The sequence below is a fragment of the Entelurus aequoreus genome, linkage group LG21 (genome assembly GCF_033978785.1).
Source record: "Entelurus aequoreus isolate RoL-2023_Sb linkage group LG21, RoL_Eaeq_v1.1, whole genome shotgun sequence".
Classification (NCBI taxonomy): Eukaryota; Metazoa; Chordata; class Actinopteri; order Syngnathiformes; family Syngnathidae; genus Entelurus; species Entelurus aequoreus.
The window spans coordinates 27006393-27019961 of record NC_084751.1 but is presented as its reverse complement, the minus strand read 5'-3'; the positions used below and the strand labels follow the sequence as shown (position 1 = coordinate 27019961).

Below are 13569 nucleotides of genomic sequence, written 5' to 3'. Positions count from 1 at the left end.
ACACTTCCGGTTGAAAACGTCTATGTATGATGACGTATGTGCGTGACGTCAATGGTTGATACGGAAGTATTCGGACCCATTGAATCCAATACAAAAAAGCTCTGTTTTCATCCCAAAATTCCACAGTATTCTGGACATCTGTGTTGGTGAATCTTTTGCAATTTGTTTAATGAACAATGGAGACTGCAAAGAAGAAAGCTGTAGGTGCGATCCGTGTATTAGCGGCGGACTACAGCAACACAACCAGGAGGACTTCGAGATGGATAGCAGACGCGCTACCGTGAGTACAGCTTTGGCTTCCAAACATTTGATCGCTTGCCCGTACGTGCGTGTCGCTATGTGCATGTCACGTACGTAACTTTGGGGAAATATATGTTTCTTGCCGACTCTGATGGCGGCCGGGGTGTCGTCGAAAGCTACAACGCCTGCCGCCGCCGCCGTCCCGTAGCTAAGTTAGCTTCAATGGCGTCGTTAGCAACAGCATTGTTAAGCTTCGCCAAGCTGGAAATTATTAACCGTGTATTTACATGTCCATGGTTTAATAGTATTGTTGATCTTCTGTCTATCCTTCCAGTCAGGGGTTTATTTATTTTGTTTCTATCTGCATTTGAGCCCGATGCTTTCACGTTAGCTCAGTAGCTAAAGAGCTTCGCCGATGTATTGTCGTGGAGATAAAAGTCACTGTGAATGTCCATTTTGCGTTCTCGACTCTCATTTTCAAGAGGATATAGTATCCGAGGTGGTTTAAAATACAAGTCCGTGATCCACAATAGAAAAAGGAGGAAGTGTGGAATCCAATGAACCCTTGTACCTAAGTGACGGTCAGAGCGAAAAAAGATACGTCCTGCACTGCCTCTCTAGTCCTTCACTCTCACTTTCCTCATCTACGAATCTTTCATCCTCGCTCAAATTAATGGGGTAATCGGCGCTTTCTCGGTCCGAATGTCTCTCGCTGCATTGTAAACAATGGGGAAATGTGAGGAGTCCTTCCTCCTGTGACGTCACGCTACTTCCGGTATAGGCAAGGCTTTTTTTTATCAGCGACCAAAAGTTGCGAACTTTATCGTCGTTGTTCTCTACTAAATCCTTTCAGCAAAAATATGGCAATATCGCGAAATGATCAAGTATGACACATAGAATGGATCTGCTATCCCCGTTTAAATAAAAAAAATTCATTTCAGTAGGCCTTTAAAGATTGATCCCGTAAGTCGGATTGTCTTGAAATTTCTCACATATCTCAAGTCAACAAATCCCCAATTGTAACTAAATCTTAGCACAACCTGTAGGTGGCTCCACAGATATAATTCCTTTATCTGTGGTGTTTGTCTATGACCAGAAATGAGTGTAATGCATGGATTACGTTGTTTACCTTGAGAAGTTGCTGATTGAATCCTTTTATTTTAGGACCCGGGACAGGTGGCAGCAGGTAATGCTTCAAGCTTCTCTCATGAAAATGGAGACAAATCAGATTGTCAGAATCAGAACAAGAGACCTCGGAAAAAAAGGCTATATCATCACAGCTAAAAGGAGGTACAGTTATATACACAATTAATTCACACAGACTAAAGTGTGTTAAGATCCTTTATAAGTATAAATTACAACGCCACTTGGACTCATTTTTCTTTTTCCATTGCCTAAGCAAAATTCAATCAAAAACTTGATTTTCTGAAAGTTAGTGGAGTGAATGAATTAACTCATATTATGTTCTACATATGGTGAATGTTCATATTCATCTTGGAGAAAGCAAACCACCAAGTTTAATTAAATAGTGGTATTTCAGTTTGAGCACATAATAAGATAAGGCCCCTTAGTTTGATATTCGCAGGTGGATTGGATCACTTTTCGTAGGAAAGAGGCTCTAATTGGGACTTCGGAATGCAGAAGTGATAACCATATCCTTGAGAAAAGACTACCTGTTTAGCTCAACGCCAACATTTAAGTTATGACTTAAAGCAGTTTTTTTCCAGATACTTACACAAGAACATCTCCTTTTATGGTCAGGTGGTGCTCTCCTGACCCAGCGCACACACACTAACAGGAGGTAGGAATATAAGACTGGTGGTTTGGCTTCTCCAGTTTAGGAGTCCTTCATTGTTTTGACCTAGATTCCTCCGGGTGCTGCAGACCTGTTTAAATGACGCTCGCTTGTAATAGAATAACCTTTTGTCTCCGACGTCTCTTTTGATCCAGCCGCACTGCCGTGACATCCTTCTGTCCGGACGAGGATGGCAAGACCAATAATACACTTCATTTGTTTAAAATTACAGCTTTTGGACATCTTTTCTGTAACAATCTGGTTGTGTCGTCGCGGTGGTTGTGTTTCTTCAGAATGCAAAAAGTACTGTAAGGAATCAGCAGAAGCAGCGTGCGGGTAAGAATGCTAATTTAATCAATCCTTGGACACGAAACAAAACCTAAAAAAGTAGAGAAGTGTATTTCTGGTCTTGTCGTCCCCTCCCGGGCCGAGGGACAACGCGGATGCATAGTTGGATCAAAAGAGACGTCGGAGACGTTTTGCTGAACCAAAAGTTGCTTTATTACAAGCGAGCGTCATTTAAACAGGTTTGCAGTACCCGGAGGAATCTTTGTCAAAAATGGAGGATTTCTAACTGGAGAAGCCAAACCATCAGTTTATATATTCCTTCTTTGTCTGTCTGGGTGTGCGCTAAGTCTAAACAGCACCACCTGACCATAAAAGGAGATGTTCATGTGTAAGTGTCTGGAAAACAACTGCTTTAAGTCATAACTTAAATGTTGAGTTGAGCTAGACAGGTAGTCTTTTCTCAAGGATATAGTTATCACTTTTGCATTCCGAAGTCCCAATTAGGGCCTCTTTCCTACAAGAAGTGATCCAATCCACCTGCGAATATCAAACTAAGGGGCCTTATTTTATTATGTGCTCAAACTGAAATACCACTATTTAATTAAACTTGGAGGTTTGCTTTCTCCAAGATGAATATGAACATTCACCAAATGTAGAACTTAAAATGACTTAATTAATACACTTCAGCAGCATGCCGAAAGGAAGCATAGACAAACTTATAGTTCTTAGTACTTAGCATAGAAGGAAAACCAAAAAAGTAGCATCAGGAATAACTGCCGCACGGGAATCAAACCCAGGACCTTCTCTCTGTGAGGCACTAAACTTTTTTCAAAATGCTGCTTTATTTAAAAGAATCGTACAAAATTAGACTCGGAAATTATTATTATTACATTTTGTTTTTACAAAAGATTTTAAAAGCAATTAGTAAAAATAATAATTTTGGGAGATATTTCAAATGTGTTTTATATATTCACATTTATTGTATATATTTATATACACTATATATATTTATATATATATATATATATATATATATATATATATATATATATATATATATATATATATATATATATATATATATATATATATATATATATATATATATATATATATATATATATGTATATATATATAACTTGCACACCTTTATTAAGGTGTGCAAGTTAAATCTTTGTAAAGATTGCAGATGCAGCGGTACCTCTCGAGCCACATGTGGCTCTTTAGTGCCTCACTAGTGGCTCCCCGGAGCATTTTTAAAAAGGATTGAAAAAGGAAAAAGATAGGGAAAATTTTTTTTTTTGTTTGAGGACAAACATGACACAAACCTTCCCAATTGTTAGAAATCCCACTGTTTAATATGTTTGTGTGTATGCTTCACTGATGAGAGTATTTGGTGAACATTGTTTTGTCCTACTAATTTTGGCCGTTCTTGAACTCGCCATAGTGTGGACTGCGACGCGACAGTTTGTTTACATGTAAAATCTTCCACTCCTTCTTTGTCTCATTTTGTCCACCAAACGTTTTATACTGTGCGTGAATGCACAAAGGTGAGCTTTGTTGATGTTAGTGACTTGTTGGAGTGCTAATCAGACATATTTGGTCACTGCATGACTGCAAGCTAATTAATGCTAACATGCTATTTAGGCTAGCTGTATGTACATATTGCATCATTATGCCTCATTTGTAGGTATATTTGAGCTCATTTAATAAAATTTACTTTTATCCTCTTTGTATACAATTTATTTTTGCATGGCCCATGACACATTATCTGTATGTAATATTGGCTGCATTTCAGATAGTTGTGTGCCATGTTGTTCCAGACCACAGCAAACATTACCTAGCTTGCCAAAGATTGTAATAAATCTCTTAAAAGAAGACAGCCTGCCGTTTCCTTCAACTTGGACACACACATCTGTATTTTTGGCCATTAAAAGCCAGTAATTTCCAGGAATTATCTCACCTTCTGAGTAGCCACTGATTTACTAATGGTTTCTAATGTTGTAAAAATGTGTAGAATAAATATTAAATTTCAACATTTCTGTCATTTTGATAGTAGACTAATATAGCTAATATAAACACTTACATCATGTGTTGCCTTCATTATAACACTTATATAAGGCTTTTCATTTTTTGCGGCTCCATACAGATTTGTTTTTTGTATTTTTGGTCCAATACGTGTAAAGTCAAGCGGCAGAAAACGGACGGATGGATGTATTGTTTTGAAACAATTGTGACATACCAGATTTTTCTTTTGACAGTATTTCCGTTGCAATCGAAAGGACTTTTGCAGATATGTATACAGTCGTGTCGTCCGCATACATTTGACATTTTGCTCGTTTACCGATATTTGGTAAATCAGTCGTATAAAAACGAGGGCTTCAAAAAAGGGCATACGCCAGGTTTTTGTGAGCTTGTTACATGAGGGCCCGGGTGCTGTTGACTTGTCAAGAGAAGTTTTACAGTAATTGCCTTCTTGCAGAGCCTAGACAGTTGATTAAATCAAACCACAAAAGGAGGCTTTAAAATGCCTTAGTGAATGTAGATTTAGCTTTTCAATATGAAAGGACAATGAGAGCTCTCCCTTGGTATGTCTTCTAACTTGACTGGTAGGACATTTTCCGCCAGTTCATCAAAAGATTTGATGAACAAAAAAAAAATGTGTTTGCAATTTCCACATTATCATTCCTAATTATTCCATTTATCTTCAATTTTGTAATTTTTCAGGTTAGATGCTCAATTTTTTTGTTACAGTTCTCTGCCACTTTCCCTTCAGAATGGACAATTAATTGCATAAAGTAACATGTTTTTACGGTACACAACCCCCGGATTAGTGTACTTCAGTCCAAATATTTTAGAGGTTGTTTATTCTGCACACTCTGAGAGGTTGTTTTTACATTTTTTATCTTAAATAAGAACTCCGTAGAATAGTTCAAATGGCTGGTAAAATAGTGGGACAACCAGGATGAGGAGGAAAGCTCAGAGGATTCTGGCAGACGAACTCATGAAGTCAGGGAGGCGCTATAGCACAGGTGTCAAACTCTAGGCCCGGGGGCCAGATGTGGCCCGCCACTTCATTTTATTTGGCCCTCGAAAGCCTGGAAATAATATGCATCTATAAAGTACTGTCACTTTACTTAATAAATGTATTATTTATTTTTATATTGGGAGAAAAAAAAAAAGTACTCCATGCAATCGCAAATTATGTTAACTTAAATATTGTCTAATTATGCAAAAAACTATGATAAAACATTCAAACCATTTTTTAAATAGAAATCAATACCAATAATAATGATTTCAAAGCAAGTTATCCATCAAATTGTGCCATGTAAAAGTAGCAATACATTTCATGCTAAAATTGTGAAATTTACTGTGGTTTTTACAGCATTTTTCTCTAAATGCTTTTTTTAACTGTAATAAACTGTGGTGCTGTTTTGGCATTTACAGTAATACATGGAAAAATCTACAGTAGTTGATTTGCGGTAAAAAAAACAACCCAGAAAAACTGGCAGCTCAGGTTGCAAAATGTTACTGTTAAATTGCATTTTTTTTAAAATTTACATTAAATAAAACAAATGTAAATGTTACAGTAAAATTGTGGCAACTGAGCTGCCTTTCTTCTTTTTTTTTTTTACCATAAAAACAGCAATACTGTTTTTCCATTTACAGTAATATACACTACATTTTGAGGTGAAATTATTGCAACTTACTTCTTTTTTATTTTTATTTTTTTACATTTTTGTTTAAAAAAATCTACTTATAAAATGCATTATAAATTGTGCAATAATAGTATTCACTGTTAGAAGTGGCCCTCTGGGGCCAAACATAATGACGATGTGGCCCTCAGTGAAAACGACTTTGACACCTTATAGAGCTCCACTGGCCTGAGGTCCTTTCAAAAAGTATTTTATCCCAAATGTCGTTGTACATTCGTATGTGACGAGTAAACACATCACATGTTTGACCTAAGCTGCTTTACTTTTATGTTTCACAGACACTCTTTTATATCCTAACTTATATTTACTTGCTTTCCTGTTTTACCTATTCCTGTTCCTATTGTGTCTGTTATATGATTTATATATGACATTGTTTGTATTTTTGTGCTGTGTGTCGCCTGTGTTGGCGATTCTATTCTATTATTAACTCTTCTTTTTTTTTTTTTTTTACAATAAGTGCCTGTGAGTGCTTTTGTAACTAATGAGCATTCAACGACGAGTGGATGTATTTATTTGTTTAATGCATTCTAAATATTAAATAAATGCGATCAAAAGTCCTCATGCAATGGAACCTAAGGGAGCTGCACTATTCTGCCTATAGAGCCCTTAAAACATCCAAACACTTCCATTAGGGTTTTGATGTAAGTATATATGTAATTTAGTAAAGAACACATTTATAATAACATTTAACATTTTCATACACTATATTTGGCCACCCATCCAAATGATCAGAATCAGGTGTCCTAATCACTTGGCCCGGCCACAGGTGTATAAAATCAAGCACTGAGGCATGGAGTCTGTTTTTACAAACATTTGTGAAAGAATGGGCCGCTCTCAGGAGATCAGTGATTTCCAGCGTGGAACTGTCATAGGATGCCACCTTTGCAACAAACGGTTTTCCATCTGTATTTATTTTTATTGTTATTAGTTATAGAGTACATTGTGAATAAATTGAGAAGGGAACAAAAGTTTTACCAACTCTTATGCAAATGAAAAGGGGTAGGATTAAATAAGCTCTGCTTCTTCCTACTCCTTTTCGAACATGTTGAATAGAGAAAATGGAAATTGCGACGCATCATGTTGGATGCATGCTAAGGTTGTACGGTTATACCGGTATTAGTATAGTACCGCGATACTAATGAATCATTTTCGGTACGACACCGTCTCTGAAACGTACCGGTCCCGGTTTTTTGGCATCACAAAATCTTTTTCGTTTAAAAAAAATGTAAATTATGTTTATAAACTCAGGAAATATGTCCCTGGACACATGAGGACTTTGAATATGACCAATGTATGATCCTGTAACGACTTGGCATTGGACTGATACCCAAATTTGTGGTATCATCCAAAACTAATGTAAAGTATCAAACAAGAGAATAATAAGTGATTATTACATTTTAACATAAGTGTAGATAGAACATGTTAAAAGAGAAAGTAAGCAGATATTAACAGTAAATGAACAAGTAGATTAATAATTAATTTTATATTGGGAGGGAAAAAAAAGTACTCCATGCAATCACATTAAATATTGTCTAATTATGCAAAAATACACTACCGTTCAAAAGTTTGGGGTCACCCAAACAATTTTGTGTAATAGCCTTCATTTCTAAGAACAAGAATAGACTGTCGAGTTTCAGATGAAAGTTCTCTTTTCAGGCCTTTTTGAGCGTTTAATTGACCCCACAAATGTGATGCTCCAGAAACTCAATCTGCTCAAAGGAAAGTCAGTTTTGTAGCTTCTGTAACGAGCTAAACTGTTTTCAGATGTGTGAACATGATTGCACAAGGGTTTTCTAATCATCAATTAGCCTTCTGAGCCAATGAGCAAACACATTGTACCATTAGAACACTGGAGTGATAGTTGCTGGAAATGGGCCTCTATACACCTATGTAGATATTGCACCAAAAACCAGACATTTGCAGCTAGAATAGTCATTTACCACATTAGCAATGTATAGAGTGTATTTCTTTAAAGTTAAGAATAGTTTAAAGTTATCTTCATTGAAAATAAGGACATTTCAATGTGACCCCAAACTTTTGAACGGTAGTGTATATGATAAAACATTCAAACCATTTTTTAAAAATAGAAATCAATACTACTAATAATGATTTCAAAGCAAGTTATCCATCAAATGATGCCATGTAAAAGTAGCAATACATTTCATAGTAAAATCGTGAAATTTACTGTGGTTTTTACAGCAATTTTCTCTAAATGAAAAAAACAGTGTTTTTTTTTTACTGTTATAAACTGTGGTGCTGTTTTGGCATTTACAGTACTACATGGAAAAATCTACAGTTGTTTATTTGCGGTAAAAAAAACAACCCAGAAAAACTGTCTGCTCAGGTTGCAAAATTTTACTGTTAAATTGCAGGTTTTTTTTATTTACACCAAATAAAACAAATGTAAATGTTACAGTAAAATTGTGGCAACTGAGCTGCCTTTCTTTTTTTCTTTTTTTTTTACCATAAAAACAGCAATACACCTGACATCCACTGTAATGACATCACGTACAGGCACGTATCTAGTCGATACTTCTATGATAACGTCTATATTTTTTGGCATCAGAAAATCTTCTTTGGTTTAAAAAAAATGTATAATATGTTTATAAACTCAGGAAATATGTCCCTGGACACATGAGGACTTTGAATATGACCAATGTATGATCCTGTAACGACTTGGCATCGGATTGATACCCAAATTTGTGGTATCATCCAAAACTAATGTAAAGTATCAAACAAGAGAAGAATAAGTGATTATTACATTTTAACAGAAATGTAGATCGAACATGTTAAAAGAGAAAGTAAGTAGATATTAACAGTAAATGAACAAGTAGATTAATAATTAATTTTCTACAACTTGTCCTTCATAATGTTGAAAAAAATAATAGAATGATAAATGACACAATATGTTACTGCATATGTCGGCAGACTAAATTAGGAGCCTTTGCTTGTTTACTTACTACTGAAAGACAAGTTGTCTTGTATGTTCACTATTTTATTTAAGGACTTAACTGCAATAAAAAACATATGTTTAATGTACCATAAGATTTTTTGTTAAAATAAAGCCAATAATGCAATTTTTTTGTGGTCCCCTTTATTTAGAAAAGTACCGAAATAATTTTAGTACCGGTACCAAAATATTGGTATCATTACAACACTAAAGCATGCATGTTCCAAATAAACACAAACTCAACTCAACTCAACATTTTAAAATAATTGCATGAGATTGGTAGAAAAACTGACTTGCCAAGTGACGATGATGTCTGAATGTGAATTAAAACTACAGTTACTTAGATGTGTAATATTACCTGTGACCACTCATGCGCAACAACCACGTGACGGTCAGGACCATGAAGGCACAAAACACCGTGATGACGATCCACGTTGACTTTTCTTGATGGAAATCTGTGACAGACAACAGATATATATTTTACAAATGGCATCGACTTGACTTGATGTGTTTGGTGGTAGAGAAATTCTGCGTATGAATGAAGCCAACAACAGCATCCGTACTGGCAAACGTGGTGGCTCAAGGTCTCTCTGTCTCTGACCAAAATTCCTGACATGTTTGCAACCCTGGTGACCATATTTATCCACTATTAAACCATGTTTTGTTCTGGGATTAATACTTCCATCCATCCATCCATTTTCTACCGCTTGTCCCTTTCGGGGTCGCGGGGAGTTGGGGGGAAGGGGGGGGTCAATACTTATTTTCCTTAATGTATATTGATGGAAAATTACTGTTCATTGTTGTCATGTAATGGACAGTAATGAACAAGGATGGATGTTGCCATGCAGTAATTGCACAGAAGAAGTTTAATCAGAGCAGCTGTAATAGGCAAAATTGCTGATAATTGCTACCATGGCAACCTGTGAGAGAGGTTGTATTGAATGCTCTGAAAAGTGTGTGTGTGTGTGAGTGTGTGATGTCTTACAATCAGGAAAACGGATGTCGGAGGCAGAACTCCATTCACTCCAAAAGCCGTGATCGGGCTTGCAGCGCACCTGAACGAGGTAAGAGCCGCCTGACCGCAGACTAAAAATGTTGAACAGCTTCTGCTGGCCCGCCACATGGATCTGCACACGTGATGAAACATAACATTTTTTTTAAAAAAAGCACATTCACAAATGAATATAATACATTGTGGATATTCAGCTTCAGGACAAACTCTTTACAAAAGTTTTGATTTTTTTTATTGGTACCTTCATTGTGTTGCTGTACAACGTTTTAAAGCAGGGCTATTCAACTGGCAGCCCGAGAATAACACCATTTTAGCCCCCCAAGTTCAGTTCAAAACTTGGGAGACAAACATTTTTGTAGCAAATTCCTAAAAACACTAGCGTGCTCCTGTTGTACAGAGGAACTTGGACCACTGAAAACACATTGGCAGATCCTTGCGTTGACATTTTAACCTTGCGAACAAACACAGAACACTGAGGTCCAAACATGTGATTTAAATAAATGAGGCGTTCCTCAAGGCTCACCTTTAAGTCCTCTCCTTTTGGCAGTTACACATTTTTTTTTAGAGATGTCCGATAATGGCTTTTTTGCTGATATTCCGATATTGTCCAACTCTTAATTACCGATTCCGATATCAACCGATACCGATATATACAGTCGTGGAATCAACACATTATTTTTGCCTAATTTTGTTGTGATGCCCCGCCGGATGCATTAAACAATGTAACAAGGTTTTCCAAAATAAATCAACTCAAGTTATGGAAAAAAAAGCCAACATGGCACTGCCATATTTATTATTGAAGTCACAAAGTGCATTATTTTTTTTAACATGCCTCAAAACAGCAGCTTGGAATTTGGGACATGCTCTCCCTGAGCGAGCATGAGGAGGTGGAGGTGGGCGGGGATATATTGGTATAATGTAGCGTCCCGGAAGAGTTAGTGCTGCAAGGGGTTCTGGGTATTTGTTCTGTTGTGTTTATGTCGTGTTACGGTGCGGATGTTCTCCCGAAATGTGTTTGTCATTCTTGTTTGGTGTGGGTTCACAGTGTGGCGCATATTTGTAACAGTGTTAAAGTTTTTTATACAGCCACCCTCAGTGTGACCTGTATGGCTGTTGACCAAGTATGCCTGGCATTCACTTGTGTGTGTGAAAAGCAGTAGGTATTATGTGATTGGGCCGGCACGCAAAGGCAGTGCCTTTAAGGTTTATTGGCGCTCTGTACTTCTCCCTACTTCCGTGTACCACTCCGTACAGCGGCGTTTTAAAAAGTCATACATTTTACTTTTTGAAACCAATACCGATAATTTCCGATATTACATTTTAAAGCATTTATCAGCCGATAATATCGGCAGTCCGATATTATCGGACATCTGTAATTTTTTTCATAATGTGATTTATGTAACTAAGGTGTTGCTGTAGCGTCTTTACTTCAGATTCAGTCAGTAGTCATTTGTTCAACTTCTTTAGTTCAAGCAGTGTGCCGTCAGGGCCAGCAAGCCCTTCTCTGCTGGCCTAACATAACCAGAAATCATCATCATAATTAAAGACAAAAGTATTTTTTTAATTTACTTTCCCTAAATATCTAAAAGTATTCATATTCTCTTCATGTCATATTATGCTCCTTCCAGCGCTGTTGTTTTTTGGTTATAGAGTTTTTATCCAATCAGAATTCAGCTAAATTATGTTGCCATGCTCTACGAAATCTGCGCTAGGCCTTCAGAATCAACAACGCCCGTGCACTCTAAAGGAACGGACACAAACATATGACAGACAGTTGCGATAGCCAATCAGATCACGAATTGTTGTCAGTAAGGCCTTCTAGCTGGCCTAAGGCAGATATATAGTGATGTTATGAGCTAGGTAACATAAGAACTCCATTACCCAGCATGCCACAGTAGTGAAGAGCATGCGCAGTAGCCCCGTTTAGGTTGTTGAATGTAGACATGCCGGCAGCTGGATGTTATCGATGAGCACGCTGTGGAGTAAACTTTAAGAACTCAGCCAACACATATATTTGCAAGGCCATTTTCAAGAAGGATATTTAAAGAGAAATGACATCTTGTGAGACGATGCCGGCCAACCCCGCAAGCTAGTTCAGCTGTCCCGGTTTTATTAAAACTAGCCAAGGTGTCAACCTTTTCCTCTGTGATGTAGACTGGATGTGATCAGAAAGAGCTACTGTCCGTGTATGATGCAAGGGGAGAATGACGCGTATCATCAGAAATATATGAGTAATAAACAGCTCCGAATGGTAAATGATTGCCAAAGCTCGGCAGGTAGGAACACGGGTGTCAAAATCAACTCGTCCTGTCTCATTCAAACATAGCCACCGTCAAGAGCTCTCTTTTCCCCCACAATAATAGCGCTACCTGTCACGTCCAGTCCAACCGAGCTAACAAAATAATGACCTACAAAAATGGCTTACACTTTATTAGATGTTGATTAACGTTCCCATCAATTACAGTAAAAACAGTGGGGTCAAAGATACTTGTTGCGTGAATAGCCAAGCTTTAAGTCTATGCCAATGAGTTGAATGTTCCAGTCAGTTTATGTTGCCCCCTACAAAGTGCTTACGCTGTAAGTATTGTATTTATTACACACTTAATGTTTGTTTGTAATGCGCATTTTAATTTTCATGACCAAATTTGGAGGTGATGAAATCGCCATGTAAAATCGCTCATGCGAATCAATAGCATGTGAATAGCAAAGCCGATGTAAAATAGCATCAAGCTAGTGCATTTTGAAAAAGTGGAGCCTTACTTTACGTTTGAACATTTTCTATCAGGCGCACATGCTTTGTTGGCATTATTAACGAGAGGCAGTCTGGCTGTGTGCTGCTGGACTGATTGTTCCCCCGCCAAGTGTTTGAGCCTGTCTGTAACAAAGGTATCAAAATGTGGCATCGTTTGATCTTACGTGAACTGATACCCGGTAGTACCAACTGAATTTGGTCAGTGCCTACAAAAGTAGTGAGTTTGGAGCCTATCCCTACTTCACCAAGAATGACGTAAGACATTAAGAATAGAAAGATGGGACTCCATGTCATGTAAAACTTTAAAGGGCGTTACTACTACATTTTTAATTTAATGGATTCTTCTGACACTTGTCACCTCTCCATGATACTTTACATCCCAAGTGTCAAACTCAAGGTCAATAAAGCATTTTATCATTTACTAAACGTAATGTTTTCTTTGTGACAGACAGAAATACACGTATTGCATGCTATTGAGTATATTTTAAACTTTATTATCTAATAATGCAACAAATATAATACTATCATTAATTTCAAACTTTTTAAAATTAAAACAAAATAGATATCTGCCTGAGTTATATCAAAGAGAGTTATTCATCAAATTGTACACTGTAGAAATTACAAAAGATTTAACAGTAAAAAAACTGGCAGCTCAGTTGCCAGGATTTTATAGTAAAAAAAACTATAGTACCGTTTTACCATTTACAGTAATATGCTGTAAAAACCATCGTAAATTTTACGGTGAAGTTGTGAAAAATCGATTTTACTTTTTTTACAGTGTATGTTATACAAATATAATAATCAAATGCATACACT

General features: G+C 36.8%; 1 protein-coding gene across 1 annotated transcript in view; it reads right to left on the bottom strand.

Moving 5' to 3' along the window:
- prlra (prolactin receptor a) overlaps positions 1-13569 on the bottom strand; it is a 52176-nt gene that overhangs the window by 3239 nt on the left and 35368 nt on the right. Inside the window, 3 exon segments of the mRNA XM_062031327.1 lie at positions 1370-1439; positions 9348-9444; positions 9975-10116. Coding sequence (XP_061887311.1) covers positions 1370-1439; positions 9348-9444; positions 9975-10116 — 309 coding nt within the window.